This window comes from Budorcas taxicolor, chromosome 2, assembly GCF_023091745.1.
Source record: "Budorcas taxicolor isolate Tak-1 chromosome 2, Takin1.1, whole genome shotgun sequence".
Taxonomy (NCBI): Eukaryota; Metazoa; Chordata; class Mammalia; order Artiodactyla; family Bovidae; genus Budorcas; species Budorcas taxicolor.
The window spans coordinates 57,809,270-57,830,498 of record NC_068911.1 but is presented as its reverse complement, the minus strand read 5'-3'; the positions used below and the strand labels follow the sequence as shown (position 1 = coordinate 57,830,498).

The 21,229-nt window shown below is 37.2% G+C and overlaps 1 protein-coding gene across 1 annotated transcript; it reads left to right on the top strand.

The window, feature by feature from the left end:
* Positions 1-2,658: 2,658 nt before the first annotated feature.
* Positions 2,659-17,914, top strand: DUSP19 (dual specificity phosphatase 19). The gene is made up of 4 exons (XM_052636092.1): positions 2,659-2,884; positions 7,958-8,004; positions 12,200-12,352; positions 17,657-17,914. The coding sequence occupies exons 1-4, from the start codon at positions 2,659-2,661 to the stop codon at positions 17,912-17,914; spliced, it is 684 nt and encodes a 227-aa protein (XP_052492052.1).
* The last annotated feature ends 3,315 nt before the right edge of the window (positions 17,915-21,229 follow it).

Here is a 21,229-nt window from a genome sequence, read left to right as displayed (position 1 = left end):
CCTCCACCCATGGGATTTTCCAGGCAAGAGTACTAGAGTGGGGTGCCATTGCCTTCTCCGCCTTCTACCTGCAGAGCTCTTCAATTAGGTATCTACAGGGCTAGCTCCTGAACTTCATTCAAATCTCTACTCAAATTTCACTTTATCAGAGGAGCAGTCTTTCACCAACCTGTAGCAAATAGCACACTGTCCTTTCACTCTGTTAACTTATTTCCCTTAGTTTCTCTTTTTAGCTCTTATTTCATGACCCAACATAATTATAGTTTATTTATTATCCGTCCATCTGCTCCCTCCATTTGGAAATGAGTTCCATAAAAGAGGGGACTTTGTTTTTATTTATTGCTATATTCCCAGGGACTACAACAGTGCCTGGCACATTGTAACTGCTCAATAAATATTTGTTAACACAGTTACTTGAGGGGCAGTGCAGTATTCCATAGTAAACAAGAGGTAGGGCCTTGGACTGAAACAAACCTAAATTTTACTTGTGGGTCTACTTATAATCTGTGAAATGTAGGATAAGGTATTTGTAATCTCTGCATTTGAGCTCCCTCAGCTGTAAAATGTAGGTAATTATAGTACAATGGCTACATAATAAATTTGGGGTGAGGCAAATGGGATAATGTGTGTAAAGTAACTGACATATAACACTAAGAATTTAAAAATTGCTTATAAGCACAGGACCTGGCATCTAGTGTGCTCAAGAGTTGGTATTTTTTTTTAATCACTTCATGATAAATACATGGAATAATATGTGGTCAGAGTAGTTTTTGATGAACACAGACTTGTTTAAATGATGCAAAAAAGTTCTTGAGTTTTTCATTTTAGAGTGCAGGGTAGCTAGCTTGGGCTAATATCTCACTCTTGTTAATAGGGAGAAATTTGGTTTAAATCAATCTCAATGACAACAAAAATGTCAATATGTGGTGCTGTGAATAAGTGTTCTTTAAGCACAACTTTGTCACTTTATGCATGAATTTATACCCTATGTCTAAGTCCATTCAAAGTTGCATTGTCTTCTAGGTGGGTGAAGAAGTTTCTATTTAAAGGAATCGGGATTTCTTGAGAAAAACAAATCATTCTTTTGTAATCCATTCTATATTATTATAATATATTCTAATTCTATATATATATAATATATAGAATTCAAATTCTATATATAATTCTATTATATTAGAATATTCTATATCATTAGAATAATGATTCTAATTAAATAATCATTCTGTAATTGATGTTTTGTAAACGCGGATGTTTGCATCACCAATTTCTGAAACTATGTATGAAAAGAGTGTTGCAATGCTTCTTATAAAGAGTGTATATTTATTGCATGAAGGCTTCTTCAGCAGTTTTATTGATAATGAAAATGCAGGTGAGAAGTCACAGGGAAAAATGTATTAAGCACTTGTTTATCTTGCTTATATACAAACAATTAGAAAATTAAAAAGAAAAAAATTACTTTTGCAAATTTTATTTAAATTGTTACTAGCCTACACAAGTTTTTTTTTTTTTTTTCAATCGAGTAAATGTTCCTCTTGGCAGTAACAGCAGAAAGTCAAGGTGTGAACACAGAAAGCGAAGACTAACTTTTAACGTCTGCTGTAGCGCCCCCCCCCGTATTAGCCTAAAAGCAGGCGAGCAGGAGAGGTAGCCTAACCAGAGCAGGAGGGATACCCAGGTCACCAACCACAAGGGCCACCGATCGAATCTATCCGGAAAACCACTGTTTGTAAGGTGCGAGGAAATACCAGCTCGCCAATCATTTCTTATATTTTACCAATCGGCGTGTATAAAAAAGATAGCTTTACGTAGCAACAATAAGGAGAAGGCAATGGCAACCCACTCCAGTGCTCTTGCCTGCAAAACCCCATGGACAGAGGAGCCTGGTAGGCTGCAGTCCATGAGGTCGCTAAGACTCGGACACGACTGAGCGACTTCACTTTCATTTTTCACTTTCACCCATGGGAGAAAGAAATGGCAACCCACTCCAGTGTACTTGCCTGGAAAATCCCAGTGACGGGGGAGCCTGGTGGGCTTCCGCCTATGGGGTTGCACAGAGTCGGACACGACTAACGTGACTTAGCATTAGCAACAATAAGCGGAGAAGGCAATGGCACCCCACTCCAGTACTCTTGCCTGGAAAATCCCACGGATGGAGGAGCCTGGTAGGCTGCAGTCCATGGGGTCGCTAAGAGTCGGACACGACTGAGCGACTTCACTTTCACCTTTCACTTTCATGCACTGGAGAAGGAAATGGCAACCTACTCCCGTGTTCTTGACTGGAGAATCCCAGGGACGGCGGAGCCTGGTGGGCTGCCGTCTCTGGGGTCGCACAGAGTCGGACACGACTGAAGCGATTTAGCAGCAACAATAAGGGAAACCGCTGCCTGGATAGCATTGTTTACCACTAAACAGGAAGGAGAAACAGCATCCAATCGGCGTGCCTTTCGCAATGGCCAATCAAACTTCTCCTTACATTGCGGCGCTGGGAAAAACGGAGCCGGGCTCTCTCGTCTCCCGGCGAGTGTCAGCTAGTGTTACTTGCGGGGCCGTGTGCCCACGAGGTGGTTTTTCTTAACTGAACGCTAAGGGACGCTCAGTTCGAACCATCACTGTGCTAGCTGGATTTGCTTGTATTTGTTCCTAGCCACTGCTCAGGTAATGCACTCCCTTAACCAGGAAATTAAGGCATTCTCCCGGAATAATCTCAGGAAGCAGTGCACCAGGGTGACAACGCTAACTGGAAAGAAAATTATAGAAACATGGAAAGATGCCAGAATTCATGTTGTGGAAGAAGTAGAGCCAAGCGGCGGGGGAGGTTGTGGTTATGTGCAGGACCTTAGCTTGGACTTGAAAGTTGGTGTTATTAAGCCATGGTTGCTCCTGGGTGAGTATATTTGATTTGCCGCTAAATCGTTGAGTTCTTTTAACCATATTACTTCTTTTTTCTTCCTAGTATATAGTAGTCTGTGCTATCAGCTAAAAGCGCCAGAAAATTGAAATGTTTCCTTTTCTGGGTTTGGAACTTCCACTAGCTGCCCGGGACTGTTTCTGCCACACTATGAACCTAAGAGGCATAGATTCGAGTAGCACATAGCACCTGGTATTTGAATTTTAGAAAAGCGTTTTTCCCGTTTTTCCAACTTGTCTGGAGGACAACACATTGATGGTGTATTTTATTGGATTATGAAAGGATATAGCCTTAAAAGATTATCAAAGTAAAAATAATGCTTTTATTAGGCAAGACTACAAGTGATGAGGGTTAAAGTTGTAGAAAAGTTAATGCTTGAAAAGACAAGTGCTTGTTTGCCTGCCCTGGGATTGCAGCTATATGGAGTGCATGCCTCCTGTGGCCACATCTATTCTTGGTGCCTGTTTTTGGACTGTTAAGAAGGTGGATTGTTATTTTATAGCTATGAGTCTGATGGTTTATGATTTTTTGTATTATGATAAATAGAGATTCCCTGCACAACGCATAATTTACAAATAGCAAATGAAACACAGATATGAATGTGCAAACTTGTTAACTTGGCACAAACATGATGCAGTGCTCTTAAAAAATAGTCAACAGTGTTTTAAGTAGGTTTGAATAATTTTTCATTTATGAATAGAGAAATTAAGACTTGGAAAAATCAATGATTTTTCAATATTTATATAGCCAAGCCTCTCGTGTAAAAAGAACACTGAATTGGGAGTCAGAAATAGCCAGTGAGATGCTGTGTGATGTGCACACTCCTTTTAGAAGCTCTGTGAAACAGAGATCATTAGCTCCATTTTTCAGATTGGAATTGAATTTAACAATTGGTGAAATAACTTGCACAGCTCAAGTCTGATAACACTCCTGCTCTCCATCATTAACGTATACTGCCTCAGAGTCCAGGCTTTCAGCCTCAATCTTCCTACTCTACTTAGAGTAGATGAGCCAGTGCAAGTTATTAATTCTCTCTAGTCCTCCAAGAGACCATCTGTAAAGCTGAAGTAAGGATATCTGCTTATCTTATAGGGTTGTCCTAAAGTTGTTGCAAAAGTTTTTTGAAACATACCAGTTGCAGTACACATTTGAGTTATTTATTGTAGTATGTATTGTGTGCATTGTTACATGATCTGTCTTTAAATTCACCAAATAATTATGTCCAGTTAGTTTCTGCAGCCCAGTGAAAAATTTAGTGGGTCATTTAGTTAGTCTGAAAATTTCACCCAGGATTTGCACACCGTTTCTAGGAAAGGAAATATATCCAGCCACGTTTTTTGGTTATTTGGCTTCTACTGTAGTAATAATGGTTTAAAATAATTATGGTAGAATTTAAAAATATCTTTCACTCTTTCAGAGTCTTCATGAACTTTGCTTATTTTTTAAATCTAGACTTATGCAAAGTGGGCTGATCAAGGTACTATTCTGACTGGCATTGGATCCTTACCAGGATCTTGAATGAGTGGTGGGAGGGACTTCTGAAACTAGTCCTTACATGGTCTCCTCTTTGAATCAGGACATGAGATATTTTTATCAGGTACAACCTCCTTTCTTGGGGGAAGGAGATGGTTACAAAAGAGGGAGATGGTTACAAATAACTTATTCAGGAGGGACCTATGGATGGTTACATTTAAAGTTTTTCCAGGTGAATGATAGAGGGGTTGTTTCTAGGTTGCCTTGGAAAACTTCCTTATCTCTTCAAAGCAACACAGCTCCCACCTAGCACTACATGAAATTAAATATTGTTTTGGGTGATGGATAAAGAAGGTGGAAAGCTATACAAATATGATCTGTCCATTTCAGTTTGCTCATAAATTCACCCAAGCTCCTGCATTTCAAAAATCTTACATAGGCCCTTGAAATACCTAACAGGTTGATAAAAGATCATAGTTAGTATTTTTGTCCTTGGTTTTGCAAATTATATTTTTACAAGAAATCTCACTAGGACTTTTCTTGAATCCAACTTGATTTGTAAAAGTGGAAAATTCCTTTTCTCTTGGGTAGTTTTAAAAGGTCCACTTACTTCTTGCTATGTCCATTTTGTTACAGAGTCCCAATCGGTGACATCTTGAGATCTTTGCTTCAATTCCAAGTGAAAATTTGGGGATCCTTTACAAGGTTATAAGGGTTTCCCTGGTGGCTCAGATGGTAAAGAATCTACTTGCCGTGTGAGAGACCCAGTTCAATCTCTGGTTTGGGATGATCCCCTGGAGAAGGATATACAATCCACTCCAGTTTTCTTGCTACAGTCCATGGGGTTGCAAAGAGTCGGACATGACTGAGCGACTAACACATAAGATTATAGAGGATTTCTGATATGTGGAAAACTCAATATTTTTAGAAGGCAGATAATACATTAAATTTGTAAAGCTCTTTATTTTGTAAAATTCTTTCATGAATTTTATTTTACCTTATCAGTATAGAAATTTATGCTCCTATTTCTATCCATTTGTGAAAATTCAGTCCTACAAATTTCCCCAAAACATTTCTCTTTAGAATATTATTTATTTCCCTTTTTAGTAATGTAAATAATATCTTTTTGGTTTGTTTCAGTAGTAACTTTTTGGTCTATTTCTGTGATGATGAAAATAGAGATTTGTAAATTAAGACATGCTACATCAGAATTTATGCAATATTTGGTATTTTCATTAAAAACAGAAACAATTCTAGAGATCTTACATAGCCTAATTTTATGATACATATGATTGCAAAATACTGAACTTGTTAGAAGTCCCAGCTCCAATAGCATGTAATGTGCTTTCTAAATCAGTTACTTCATCTATAATATTTCCATAATTTTTCGCCAGGGTCATGAATATTATTGGGTTGTGTCAATGTAAAATATAACTGTACATTATTATTATTAAACTTATTTCTTTAGTTGTAGTCCTATTCATCAACTTCTTTTTCTGCTATTTAAAATTACCATACAGTTAAAATTGATTTGCTATTCAGTTCTATTAAATTTAACACAATCACAGATTTATGTTGCCACTGTTAAAATCATAAAATTCTTAAAATTGGTATTTGTTTTAAAATGTTAATTAAGGTAGTTTATAAAAAGATACATCCTACTTTTTCAAAACAAAGGTTAAAATAACACATTGTTATAATGATTTAGAATATTTCTTTTAATAGTAAGTGTTTTTCCAACAAAAGCTTAATGGAAGACTGCAACACAAAGCTACCATTTAATTTGGAGAAAAGCTAATATTTATATCTAGAATTTAGAGAGAAGTAACATGAACTGTATACTACCAAGTATTAGATGAAACACACAGGACAATTACCTAAAGTCCATTTGTACTGACTAAAATTATCCGGCCACACTATTAACACTCTCCTTGTGTTTGAAGAGTCAGTTGCTTTGGTCTGAAGAACGCTAAATTTGAATCAATGTATTCATTGTCTGGAAATCATTTTCAAAATGTAACAACCAACTCTGGAAAATGACTAACTCATTCTGTTTGGGGTGTATATGTATTTAATGGAAATAATGAAAATATCCAGCTTCGAGAAATACAATAATGACAATTGAGGGAAGAAACAAAAGAGTTTCATTCATGCATGTTTCTTTCTTTTCTTGTCTTTTTTCTCTTGTAAGAAATAGAGTGGAATTATTATTTAAAAGATACCATGCATACAAAACCACCAAATTTCAGTTAACTTACTAGAACCCATTTCTCCTCCTGGAGACGAATAGGACTTCCTCCAGAAAACTGAGAAATTATTTTTATTTTTAAATTATGAGGTACTTCAAATGTGTATAAAATTACAGACTATAGCAGTTACATATCTACCATTAACAAATGTTAATATTTTGATAGGCTAAGTTTTAAGTAGAATAAAGTTGAACGTAGATTCAGCAAGGAGCCTGTGAGCTTTGTATTACCAAGAGAATATTGGCCAACCAGCATATTGCTGACCTTCCAGCTACCTAAAATCACATGGTAGAAGCTGGCAGATTTCCCAGACAGTTAAGGTGAAAAAACCGTTTTCTGTAGAAATGGAACCTAATTCAGGAAAGTAAAATACTTGAAATCTTTAAATAATAAATGCCCTATTTTTTCAGTTGGGTAACTCACTTTAGTTTAACTAGTTATTCTCCTGTATAAACTTGCTTATTGACTAGAGTCATTTTTCAAATGTAGGAGATCTGGAAAGCCAACTTTCAGAGGGAGCAACTGGAAAAGGGTACAGCCCTAGTTGTGCATGGAACGTGGGTAGAACTCTGTAGACCAACAGTGTTTGCTCTAAGCTACTGAGTGTTCCCAGACGAGCTGGCACTAGATCATTTTGTGGGTGTCTTTTTAAATATTCTTTTCTTCAGTTACAAAAGAAAGCGTGAGCATGAAGAAAAAAGTCACCTATAATCTTACTGTAACATTTTGTTCTATATACTTCCTGCCCATTTTTAAGCATGTACATTGTTTTTGTTTTTACAAAAATGATTGGTGTTTTGTAACCTGCTTTTATCACCTGATATATTGAAAATATATTTCCATGCAATAAATATTCTTCTACCTTTCTCATTTCAAGGGGCCGTATATATTTTCACGGGATATTCATCAAAAATATTCATCCTGTAAATACTTTTGGACTCTGAAATCCCACTTCTAGGAATTTTTCCTAAAAGTTCTGGATATTGCAAAGATTAGCTATTAGGATATTCTTCACAGTATTGTTGGTAATACAAAGTAAACCCCACAGAAAGAAAACAAACAAAAATCCACCCAAACCCAATGCCCCATCAATGGTCCAATTTTTCTAGGAACAATTCCTAGAAGTGGGATTTGAGTCCAAAAGTATTTACAGGATGAATATTTTTTGATGCATATTCCTGAATTATCTTTCAAAGAGTTGGACTCAGGTCCTCCCAAGGTATATTTCTTAAAATAAATGAATAACTAACAGAATTGTTACAAAATTCAGATTAAAAGTCAGGATAATTATTTTTATGTTCAAGGTGATGTGATTTATTTCTTATAGGGTCACAAGATGCTGCTCATGATCTGGATACACTGAAAAGACTCAAGGTAAAAAGAAATGCTTCAGGAGTGTTCCAAGTTATTTACTGCAGCACTGTTTATAATAGCAAATTATTGAAAGCAACCCACATTTCCATCAGTAGGGAGCTGGTTAAATGAACAATGACAGAATGCTATATAGCTTTTAAAAAACACACACAACAGTCTTTGAATACTGATATGAAAGGATCTGAAGGACATTTTTAAACGGGGCCAAAAATCCCCAGTGTTGCCTTTGTGTAAGAAAAAGAGTAAATAAAATATTTGATATAAATATCTATCTTATAAGATATAAATATCTTTTAAAGATACTCTAAAAGAATATATAAGAAATGGATAAAGGTAGTTACTATATAGGTGGGCAATAATGGAGTGGAAAAGGACAGGTTGAAGAGCAAAACCTCTTAATTTTTTAAATAAGGTTTTGATTTTTGAACGACTTCAAAAAATAAAATTTTGATATTGCCTAAATGTAAGGTTTAAGTGAGTTAACCTATGTGCTTAGCACATACTAAGTACTCATTGAAGGGGCTGTTCTTATTATCCCCATTTTAAAGGGCATCCCAAGGTCAACGATTGAAAGGACCTCTGAAACTGCATTTTGGAAGTATGCTTCATTCCTAGAAAGGTTTTAGGTTAGGTCCCTACCACTACCATCTTGGGCTTCCCTGCTAGCTCAGATGGCAAAGAATCTGCTGCAGTGCAGGAGACCTGGGTTTGATCCCTGGGTTGGAAGATCCTGTGGTGGAGGGCATGGCAACCCACTCCAGTATTCTTGCCTGTAGAATTCTTTGGACAGTGGAGTCTGGCAGGCTACCGTCCATGGGGTCGCAAAGACTGGGACCTGACTGAGTGACTAACACTTCCAGCACCACCACCATGACCTATGACTTAGTACAGTTCTTTTCAAGCAGGATCATTGAATCAATACACATATAAATTGCATTTCCAAGTGGCTAAACATTCAGAAAACTAAGATCATGGCATCTGGTCCCATCACATCATGGCAAATAGATGGGGAAACAGTGGAAACAGTGTCAGACTTTATTTTGGGGGCTCCAAACTCACTGCAAATGGTGACTGCAGCCATGAAATTAAAAGACGCTTACTCCTTGGAAGGAAAGTTATGACCAACCTAGATAGCATATTCAAAAGCCGAGACATTACTTTGCCAGCAAAGGTCCATCTAGTCAAGGCTATGGTTTTTCCTGTGGTCATGTATGGATGTGAGAGTTGGACTATGAAGAAAGCTGAGCACTGAAGAATTGATGCTTTTGAACTGTGGTGTTGGAGAAGACTCTTGAGAGTCCCTTGGATGGCAAGGAGATCCAATCCGTCCATTCTAAAGATCAGTCCTGGGGGTTCTTTGGAAGGACTGATGCTAAAGCTAAAACTCCAATACTTTGGCCACCTCATGTGAAGAGTTGACTCGTTGGAAAAGACTTTGATGCTGGGAGGGATTGGGGGCAGGAGGAGAAGGGGACAGCAAAGGATGAGATGGCTGGATGGCATCACCAACTCGATAGGCATGAGTTTGAGTGAACTCCGGGAGTTGGTGATGGACAGGGAGGCCTGGCGTGCTGCAGTTCATGGGGTCGCAAAGAGTCAGACACGACTGAGTGACTGAACTGAACTGAACTGAAACTACCTAGACGTTGGATAGTTTAATAGCCCACAATATTTGTAAAGCACTTTTACCTTTCAGCAAGTTTCCCCAAGATTCTCATTTTGTCATCTTCATAATCCTGTGATAGATAGGAAAGCTGTATGCTGCTAAGTCACTTCAGTCGTGTCTGACTCTGTGCAACCCCATAGACGGCAGCCTACTAGGCTCCCACGTCATTGGGATTCTCCAGGCAAGAACACTGGAGTGGGTTGCCATTTCCTTCTCCAGTGCATGAAAGTGAAAAGTGAAAGTGAAGTCGCTCAGTCGTGTCCGACCCTCAGTGACCGCATGGACCACAGCCTTCCAGGCTCCTCTGTCCATGGGATTTTCCAGGCAAGAGTACTGGAGTGGGGTGCCATTGCCTTCTCTGAGGAAAGCTGTATAGATACATATATATTCTATAAGTGGTCAGACCTCATTTTTGGTCTTTGGGGGATGTAAAATATAGTTCTAAAGACAGGGCAAACACATCAGTAACATACAACATTGGAATATCTATTATGTAATTAAAGGCAGAGTCATACAGCCCTGGCCAGAGGTTCTCTTGGAGTGGGAGGGTAACTTGACACAGCCTGAGAGGCCATCACAGGGAAAGCAGAAGGACATTTCAGACAGTATCTTCTAAAAATGTTCTTCCCTTCTGTCTAGAATTCTCCCATCTCTCCTCTTGAGCAGATTAGAGGTTTTTTCCTGTTGTTTTCCTCCACAAGGCAGTCAGGTTTGTAAGTAGCTTATGGCCCTCTCTTCATGCGGTCTAGTTCCCTGAATATCTTAATCAATACTCTTTTGGCTGTGGACCACAGAAACCCGAGCAAGGAGAGAGAATGCATATGATGATCTCAGGGTGGGGAGATGAGGGCAGGGGGAGCTCTTTGGAAGCTGGGAGGAGAGTGGCTGTGCCAGAGAATAGAAGGCCATCCGCTGGCACACGGCCCCTCTCTGCACATCTGCTCTTCTCATTTGGAAGCAGGGATCTTTCACTCAATACAGAATGGCTGTCTTAAAGCTCCTGAGTTTGTGGATTATTCTAACTGTCTCGTACACCTCTTTCTAAATTTCTTAAATCAATCTAGCTTAAGTCAGGTGTCCACCGGAATCCAGTTAGCTGTGTTGGGGGAAGGAGCAAGGCACTGCCAGAGCCACACCTGTGAAGATAGTAGGGGCAGGAGAGGCAGAATCCGATCCATTTAGCCTTTGGATTCTCTTAACGAACTTCTCACATGGCTTCTGGCATTTGCTTGGTGGACTTCAGGAAAGGAGCTTGAATGCATAGATGGAGGAGGAGGTTGCTCACATGTGCCATTTGAAAGCAAATCTTTCACGACCATCTCACCTTTCAACCAGACTAATTCATCAGAATTTCTGGGATTGAGACCCTGTGGCATTGGTGCTTTTTAAAACCTCATTGGGTGACCAGTCACCTTGAAACCAAACCCAGCGCCCTGTGGTGTGACTTGCCGTCCAAGTTCAGAAGCAGCAAGAGAATCCAAAATTCAGGGTGTACCTATTGAACTTTTAAAAAGCTCACTGGGTAGTTCTGGTGCATAGCCACACTTGAGAACAACTGTACTTACAAAGAATACAAAAGGAAAGTAGGGAAATAATTATTGAAAGGGAAATTATTGCTACTAATGCACGTCCCTTACTTTAATTTTTTTATGGACATTAATTGATTTATTCAATAGATATTTTAAGTACTTTCTGTGTGAGGTTTCCTGCTCACTCACAATGCTTACTTATAAAAGTGAGTAGGCTAAATATGGTCCCTACCCTGGTGGAGTTTCCAGTACAATATGGGAGACGAACTCTAGGTGATAAGGGCTATTGTAAGGCACATAGAGGGTACTGTAGGAGCATACGGGCTTCCCTGGAGGCTCAGTGTTAAAGAACCTGCCTGCCAAGCAGATGTGGGTTTGATCCCTGGGTTGGGAAGATCCGCTAGAGAAGGAAATGGCAACCCACTCCTGTCTTCTTGTCTGGGACATCCCATGAACAGAGGAGCCTGGTGGGCTACCGTCCATAGCGGTCACAAAAGAGTCAGACATGGCATGGCGACTAAACAACAATAACAACAAATATGAGTGTGTAGAAATAGCACTTCTGGTAAGGGAGGAGGCCGGCAGAGAGGGCTCCCTGAAGGACGTGTTATTCAAGTGTGCGTGTGTTCAGTCGTGTCTGACTTTTGTGTGAGTCTTTGGATTGTTGCCCAGCAGAGTCCTTTGTCCATGGAATTTTCCAGGCAGGAATACTGGAGTGGGCTGCCATTTCCTCCTCCAGGGGATCTTCCCAACTCAGGGATCCAACCTATGTCTCTGGCATTTCCTTCATTGCAGGCAGATCCTTTACCACTGAGCCACCTGGGAAGCCCAAGTGAGTCATGCTTAAATTATGTATTACAGATCTCAACACCTCAATTTAATTAACCTAATTCATTAACCTAAGTAACCTAATTAGGTTTAATTTTATTTAAACATAATTTTTTAGGTTTAATTAACCTAATTCATGTGAATTTTTTAAAATTATCTTTTTCTCTTTAAGGTGACTCATATTCTCAATGTTGCGTATGGAGTTGAAAACGCTTTCCTCAATGACTTTATATATAAGAATATTTCTATATTGGATCTGCCTGAGACCAATATCCTATCTTATTTTCCAGAATGTTTTGAATTTATTGAACAAGCAAAAATGAAGGTAAGTTTGGTACTGATTCACAGTTCCTCAAGAACAGAAATTTTAAAATATTGGTCCATTCTCCACTTCTTTCTGTAATGAATATGTAAGAACTATTATTAAGTTTCCCTGTCAACAATATTTCATTAATTCCTATAATTAGTCCTCCGGTTGCTCTTCTTCCAGCGAGGTACTTACTTTTGACTTTATTTTCTTGCATTTATTTACTACTACTATTCTGACTGCGTGGGTCGTTGACTGTGGCATCGGGCTCTTGCAGCCTGTGTGCTTCCCTCTAGCTGTGGCACTTGGGCCCCAGAGTGCGTGGGCTCTGCAGTTGTGTGCAGGCTCCAGAGCGCATATGCTCTGTGGCTTGTGGCACTCAGACTCTCTAGTTGAGGAACACGGGCTCACTAGTTGGGGCACCTGGGCTTCGTGGCCCCACAGCATGTGGGATCTTTATTGTAACCAGGGATCGAACCCGCATCCCCTGCAGTGGAAGGCAGATTCTTAACTACTGGACCACCAGGGAAGTCTGTATTCTTTAACTTTAATTTCTCATCTTTATATGCCTTCCTAAGAAATGTTAGGATTTAAAATTTTCTGCTCAACTGGGTTGGCTAAAAAGTTTGTTTGGGTTTTTCCGTAACATCTTACAGAAAAATCCGAATGACCTTTTTGGCCAGCCCACTACTAAGGTTCCTTTTGATCATCTCTAACCATCTGCCCTCTGACCACTTTGCAAGGTAATCAGGCGAACTATGGAACAGAGGCTGCTCTGGTCCTTAGTGTATTTATGAAGATGAATATTACTAAGATTGTTTGAAAATGCTGATCAAAAGCTGTCCATTGGTTCTCTGACTTTAGAAGACCCACAGAAAGTACAATACTTTAATCTTGGTACTAGATCCAAGGGAACACTCTGACAGGCAGGGCTTCTAGGTTGGCTTTACCAATTATTATGCCTTGAAATTATATCATTTTTAGTCAATATATAATTCTTATAAAATTTATGTGAGATAAATAGATGGGAATGTAGAAGCACTTATAGAGAAAAGTTAACTGTCATGGAGCACTTGGCAATAAACGATAGTTAACATTATAACTTAATTAACTTCTAATGATTTTCCTTCTACCTTCTCTCCTTGCCTCTCTCTGTTTCTTCCTTTCATTTAGTAATATTTATTAAGTGCCTTATGTGCCCAACACTGTTTTAGATACCTTCCTCTAGATTGCTGGAAAAATATTTATTCAACCTTATTTAATAGTAGATATTTGGATAAGAAAAAAGAAAGAGGTTTTCTAATTCAAAGCCTAATATTGGCCACTCTTTTAGCTTGTGAAAAATTATATAGATTCTAGATTGTCAGATGCCAGTGTACCAGCTAATAGTCTTAGGAATAAAAGTGATAATGTTTCTATGTTAGCTGCTTTTCTAAGGAGATGTATAATAGGCCTTAGATGGTAATGGAAAAATGTAAATATTATTCATATTTATATTCATACTAGACATGTCATATTAGACATTAAACATATACATATTTCAAGTAAAAAGTGAAAGGGATAATAGTTAATTAAAGTCGTCCTTAGTTTGGGTTTCTCAGAAAACAGAACCTGAGGCAAGGATTTAGAGCTGATGCTTCATTTGAGAGGTGCAGTCCCTAGGCAGTGAGAGTGAGAAGAAAGGGAAGTGACTCAGAAAAGGATGAGAACCAATATAAGATGATGTTTTTACCCTGCTGAGCACAGCTTCACAATGAGCTGATAGCAAAATAGCTGGTTCCTTGGCAAGGTGGTACCCAGGACATCCCCAGGCAGGGAATCCAAAGAAACTGTACCTCAATACAGATTTTGGGAAAGAGAGAAGAGAGAGAATTTATCTGCCGGGCTCTCTGTCAGCTCCTGTTTCCCATTGGTCAGAGTTTAGGCATGGAGAGGTAGCTAACCCTACAATTCCAGGTTACAGCACCCCACTTTTTCAGCACCCACCTTGAAGCCCTGTGGTATGACTTGCCATCCAAGTTCAGAAGCAGCAAGAGAATCCAGAACTCAGGGTGTACCGGTCTATGCAGAGACTGACATGGGGGAAGAGCCAGGCATTCTTAGGCAAGCAGAACTCAGTAGGCCTACGGGAAATAGTCAGCCACAGAGGTGGCAGCTGAGGTGGAACAAGCTGAGGGTCCATGAGATCAAGGGAATCTGAGGAGATGCCTGAAGTGTTTCTGCTGTGAGATATATATATAATATGTTCTGATTTCTCAAGCCTTATGTGTTTTACTGGAACCTGAGCCTCAGCGATTATTTCCTTACCCTGGAAACTCTTTATTGTTTAGGTAATGCACGTTTAACTTTAGCAATAGAATTTTGAATTTTCTTCATTCTTTTTTTTTTTTTCCCCTAGAAGAAATCTCTTCATGATTTTGCCTGTTGTATATTCAGGTATTATTAAATGCGATTACTCTGTGAATTGCCTACTTCAGAACTACTAGGCCCTAGTTTGTTGTTTTCGTCTTTTCACATACAGCTGCCAAATAGAATATCTTTCATTTCCCCATGTCTTTCCTCATTTTTCTCTGTAGTTATAAAACCCTGTTTGTTTGGTTTCTCTGTCCTTCCTGTATCTCCGCCTAATGTGTTATCTGCCAGGCTTATGCCCAAAGGGACAGAAATACACATGACATGGTAGTAGTAAGATAACTTCCATAGGTTCAAGAGTTCTTTTACTTGAGTATTTATTTGATCCCCTTTTTTATGTGCAGAAGATTTTGTTAGTACAAAATGTGTATTTGATATTCCACATTTATTTTATTATTTATAAGATGTGATTTTTAAAACATGTAAGTGGTTTATAACATTGGAAAAATATAGATAAGTAAAAATTGAGATCATGGCATTTTCACCAATACATATAGCCACTTGCAGTATTTTAATGTATTTTTCTATATATCAAAAGACTTATTTTTTTTAAAAAAGATCTGAACTTGATCTGTCAAAAAATATGAGTTACTTATTCTGAGAAGGAGGAAGGGATGTATATTGCTGCCTTTAAGGAGCTAGCAATCTAATTGAAAAGCTATGAATAACAACATGAAAACAAAGCAAGCTACATAAAATGGAAATACTATAATTCCTAAATGCCCATTGCAAAATGGTGACATGATTTTTTTTAAGAGAAAGTTTTCTCAAAATGCATAGCAAAATTTTTTTTCTTAGCAGACATTTATGGAACACCTACTATGTGCCAAAAATTGTGCCAAGTACTAGGCATAAAAAGATGTCTTGGATAGTCCTCCTGCCCTCCTCTCAAGCAGAGAGACAGGCTTCTTAGAAGCCATGGTTAGCTGGACCAACGAGAGGAAAAAGCCTTTTAAACATAGGACAACAGCAAATGCAAAAGAAAAATTGCTTTATAAATTATTTAATTGTCATTACTTTGAATTCTTGAAAGGGAATATGAAGCTAGTAGTTTCTTTGGAAATACTTTCAAGGGCAGTATGATACTCAAGGAATAAGAGGTAAATAAGTAAATTCAAAGGCTGTAGAAACTAACAGAAAAGTATCTGTTACATAAAGAATGTAAGAGAAGAAGATACTAACATTATTAAATAATAGCTAAAACTGATTACACTGTAAGACTAAAAATAAAGCTAGTTTCATTTTCGAAAGCATATGTGTAGATCATAGAATAGTGATAACTGATACATAGTCAGGAAACATTAAAAATTACACTGGAAGGTATCTCTTATTAATGTTATGAGCCCAAGTTTCTTTGGAAAATCTAATTTGTTTTGCATTAAAAGAAGTTCATTAATAGTGGGACTTCCCTGGTGATCCAGTGGCTAAGACTCCGAGCTCCCACTGCAGGGTCCCTGGTTTGATCCCTGGTCAGGGAACTGGAGCCCACATGCCGTGGGAAATGATTAAAGACACTGCCAGATGCAAATAAGACATGGTGCAGTCAAATAAATAAATATTATTTTTTAAAAAGAAGTTCATTGGCAGTGTCCATTGGTTACTGTAATATGATTTTAAAATGTCTTAAGTCTTATTAAAAAGAGCCATTGTACAAAGTGAGAAAAGTTCTGTATATGCATAGTGAATATTTTTGGTTTGCTTTTCTTGTGCAGAAACAATATCTGGAAATGACTCTGAAATATATAAATATAAACAATTGAAATTGTCTTTCTGATATGAGAATTTTTAAAATATTAACTAATCTTGTGAATCATCTTTCTGTCTTGAAGTAAGATACACTCACTACACTTGTTATAATAGTCTTAGGAAAGGAATTTTGCAACCGATTTATGCATCTAAGAACTACCTTGTAAAAGAATCTAATAAGCCATGAACATAGCATTGTTGATGTATGTTTTGGACAGAGAGTTTTCAGTTGTCAGGTTTTTTCTCCCCTTCCCTGTTCCTATGTTGTTTGTGTTGTACGAAAAGAAGAATCAAGAAATGAAGTAACTAAAATGACTGGTTCTACAGGGTGTGCTCGCCATTCACTATGTTTCATTAAGATCATTAACTTTTAAAAGGCCTGAGATAAGCCAACCTGTATCAGTGCTGATCCATCAGATATATCACATTCATTATTAATGCAATATTACCCCCATCAGCATTGGTCTTGCACTGTGTCCCTTTTCACTTGTAAAGTATCATTTGCAAGTTACCTGAAACGTTTTGCATTTATTGACCTCATGCTGGTGTCTAAATTACCTTTTCCACTTCATGTTGTCATGAGCTATTTGAGTCAACATTTTACTGCCTCATAAGTTTAACTATTTTTTTAGGTCATTTCCCTCCAGAATAAAATAGATCCAAAGGAAGAACATTTTTTCCTTACTGACCATTTTATAGATAGATTTCTAAGCCAGTGATACTAGTTCTTTATAGGGACGGTATATGTACCTAGGATATGAGCTTTCTGTGTAGTTTATGATTGTGGTTTTATTTATATTTCCACATATATTTTCTCTGATTTTTCTCTTATTTATAGGCCTTTGGCTACTAAGTTACTAGACTTTTGTGTGTACTTTACTAGATTACTTCAGGGTAGTAAAAGATAATTTCAGAATTCCAAATATATCATCAAAGCATTTCAAACCTGGGAGGTGGGAAAAGAAGGTGTTGATTAATTGATTGATTTTTTTCCCCCATTCATTCCCTACAGTGCATTGGTTTCTGATGCACTGTATCAGAATAAATTGAGTCAAATAAATTGATAAAGTGAATATTTTTATCTTATAATTTTTAAATAGTATAAGTTTTCAGTACAACTCTTCTTAAATAAATAATGAAGATTTTTGTTTGGTTTTATTATAGGATGGAGTGGTTCTTGTTCATTGTAATGCAGGAGTTTCCAGGGCTGCTGCAATTATAATAGGCTTCCTAATGAATTCTGAAGAAATCTCATTTACCAGTGCCTTTTCTTTGGTGAAAAATGCAAGGCCTTCCATATGTCCCAACGCTGGCTTTCTGGAGCAGCTTCGTACATATCAAGGGGGCAAAGAAAGGAATAAATGTGACAAACTACAGGAATTAGAAGAAGCAACAGTTCCTGAGTTACATTCTAGCCAATGATGGACAACTGTTACTTTCTGAGTTGATCTCTAGAGCCACCACCTCCCCTCCTTTTTTGGAGAGTAAACTAGTAGAAACCTCCTTTTCTCATGCTTTTTTTTTCAAGTGGAAATAGAGGTCAATTGATCGTCCTAAACTAGGGTATAAATAAATTTTTAAATTATATCATGTTTTCTTTAGTATTATAATGTGAGATTAAATGCTTTGATTTGCTAAGGAAAAATAGCAATGTATTACCAATAATTGACTTCTGTAGAAAGAAAAGGTTTACATTTAACATCTGTATTAAAGCATGAAAGATTAAATTAGTTGATTAAAACTTCTGGTAGTTTTCTATGCCAGCAACTATTTCCATGAAAGAAATAACGTGAAGTGCTGTTTGATTTACTACTTCAGAAGAAGGCAAATTTCTTTGTAAAGAGGTCAAGATTAAAAAATGATACCTTAAACCTCCCCAAAAAGGTAACCAAAATCTGAAGATTTACACAATACCTATGTAGTAGTTACATTATTCACAAAATTTTTATGTCCTTTTATGAAAATGTACCCGCTTTTCATTTTGATTTTTAAATTATATTCTTTTTTTAAAAACATTTTTGTGTAGCTATGCTCTCTTACATTATTGTGAGCGTATGGTTCTTTAATTAGGTGTTAGTCTCTTAAATTGTGTACTTTTTATTCTGGGTTCCTACCATTCTGTTTTTGGATTCCATGTCATAATTATCTGATCTCCTTGAATCTGTAGGAAAGTGTTTCAAACTGAAGAATCATTTTTAAAATGTGGTCTGTTTTCTAGTTTGGTATTCTACAAGGGAACATATTTTTAAGGAAAGAACACTTATGGTTTTGTAAGAAATTTTGAATACATTTTTAGAAAGCCCAAAATCATTTACAATTTTATTTTTGGCCAGAGGCTTTGAATGGTTTCTTTTTTTTTTTTTTATTAAGTCTCCTTGTTGGCAAGGCTAAACTCTGTTCATTATGAATTTTCTTAAAGATATGCTTTGAATTATTCAGAATAAAATCCATTCAAAATTAATTATAATAATTAAGATAGAATTTAAGAGCTTTCAGGTAGACTTGCATGACTTAGAAAATATCATTGCCCTGTAGATTTTAGTAAGAAAATCCTGAGCTCTCCTTAGATACACATTATAGAAAGCAAGCATTTTCCTATAGATAAGTTGGAAAGTGCACATTGAGCACATCTGTGCATTTGAAAAAGAGGCTTTCTTTTTCTGGCAGGAGCAAAAAGTAGAAGTGATAAATGCAAATTATGTTTTAAGATTGCTGATAGCCTGACAAGATGTCATCGTGTGCAAAGCTATGAACTTTCCATCTGTTAAGAAGCAGCATAAGTATAATCAACCTACAGTGAGCTGTCTGAAGCCTGCAGACAGAATCCTCTTAAATATGAGACTGGTGTATGATATTGTCTTTATAGTTAATATTGCTGAGGATTTGCTGGGTAAACCTTGTCTGGTCACGTGTAAGTATTTATTTAAATACATTTTCCTTTGTTATTGTTATTTAGTTTTCAGCCATTAAATGTTGTGAACAGAAGCCTTAAATAGAACTTATTCCTTATGGATAGTTTAGTTTTGTCTGTAGTTATATGTTGTTGCCTGTAGTGATCTGGTTACAGTGCAAACATGTATATTCTGGCACATCTACAGAAGGGCATTGAGCATCAATTTTGTTTTCTTTTAAATGGTAGTAGTTTGCTGTATCTAAAATAAATCAGTGAAGGGAATTCAGTCTTTTAAATGAGGGGTATTATGTAAGGCAATGATAGGTTATACATGTAACATGTTTATTTGGCTTCCCATGAGTATGTCACTCTGTCATACCTAGTTATTCACAAAAAGGAGCTTTATTACTATGATTCTCTATTCCACATATTATAGAGAAAATGAAAGTGTTAGTTGCTCAGTCATGTCCGACTCTTTGTGACCATGTGGACTGTAGCCCACCAGGCTCCTCTGCCTGTGGAATTCTCCAGGCAAGAATACTGGAGTGGGTAGCCATGTCCTTTCCGGGGGATCTTCCCAACCCAGGGATCAGACTTGGGTCTCCTGCACTGCAGGCAGATTTTTTACCATCTGAGCCACGAGGGAATCCCTCACATATTATGGACAGATCTCAAATATACATCTGTTTTGAGGGAGTGACAAAACTATTTCAAGGACTTTGTGCCTCTATTTTAAAACAGATTTTCCTATTTTAGAAAGTCTCCTTCAAAGGTAAATTCTCCAAAGACTCTGGAATGTAGCAACTATAAATCATAGTATTGTCCTTTTACCTTACACAATAAACTGTGTGAGTTAACACCTTTACAAGCAAACCCACAATACATTAAAAAAAAAAAACAAAAACCAGAAATGTAGCACAAGGAATTATTTGACTTTTCCAGCTGTCCCTAAGTAGTTGACTTTTCTGCCCAAAGCCTCCTGAACATATTTAGTTACTTGTAGTTATTTAAGAGTTTAAAGCAGAAGATTTTAAGGTTTTATATTCTTATGTTACATGCAATGGTATTTACAATGAACACATTTTTGGTTTGTCTTCATTGATATACTTAAAACAGTTAAAACTTTTCTACTTCAACTGAAACTCTGACTTACTGTTTTGTATCCATATTTATAATGTGCCCTTTATTGTTTCTGGGTATTGATATACTTTAATAAAAATAATAAATTTACTATTTCTCTGATTAGTATCTTTATTTCTTTGCGATTATTTGTTTTAAAAGACTTGTTTGCCATCAACTTCTGGATTAAAAAAAATCTTGTTGGCAAAACACTGAGTTATACGTTTTAGAATATAACTTAGTTTAAAGGTCTGTGGAAATTTGATGCTCCAGCCACCTCAAGAAGTGAAAAGCTAAAGTTAGTTCTTGTAATTGGCATTACTGTGGATAAATTGGCAGTGAAAATTCAATAGCATATCTTAGTACTTTAAATCCAGAGAAGATGCTAAATTACTCTCAGATTAAACTGAGATTTACGTTCTTAGTAAAACCTTCTCTGACCACCTTATTTCAAGCGGCTCCCATCCTTAGCACTTACATCTACCTTTCCCTGTTTTATTTACTGCATATCCTTAATTGTCACCAAAATTGTACGTATTTTTATTTATTTTGTTGCTTTTCAAAACTTGGGCTCCCCAGGAGAGCAAAGATTTTTACTATGTTGTTTATCTGTACCAGTGTGTACCCCATAACAGGCACTCAAACATTTCTTGTCAGAAAGAGAGGGAGGGGGGAAGGGAGGAAAAGAATTGATGCATGTTGCTGTGCCAGCTTAACAGTACCCA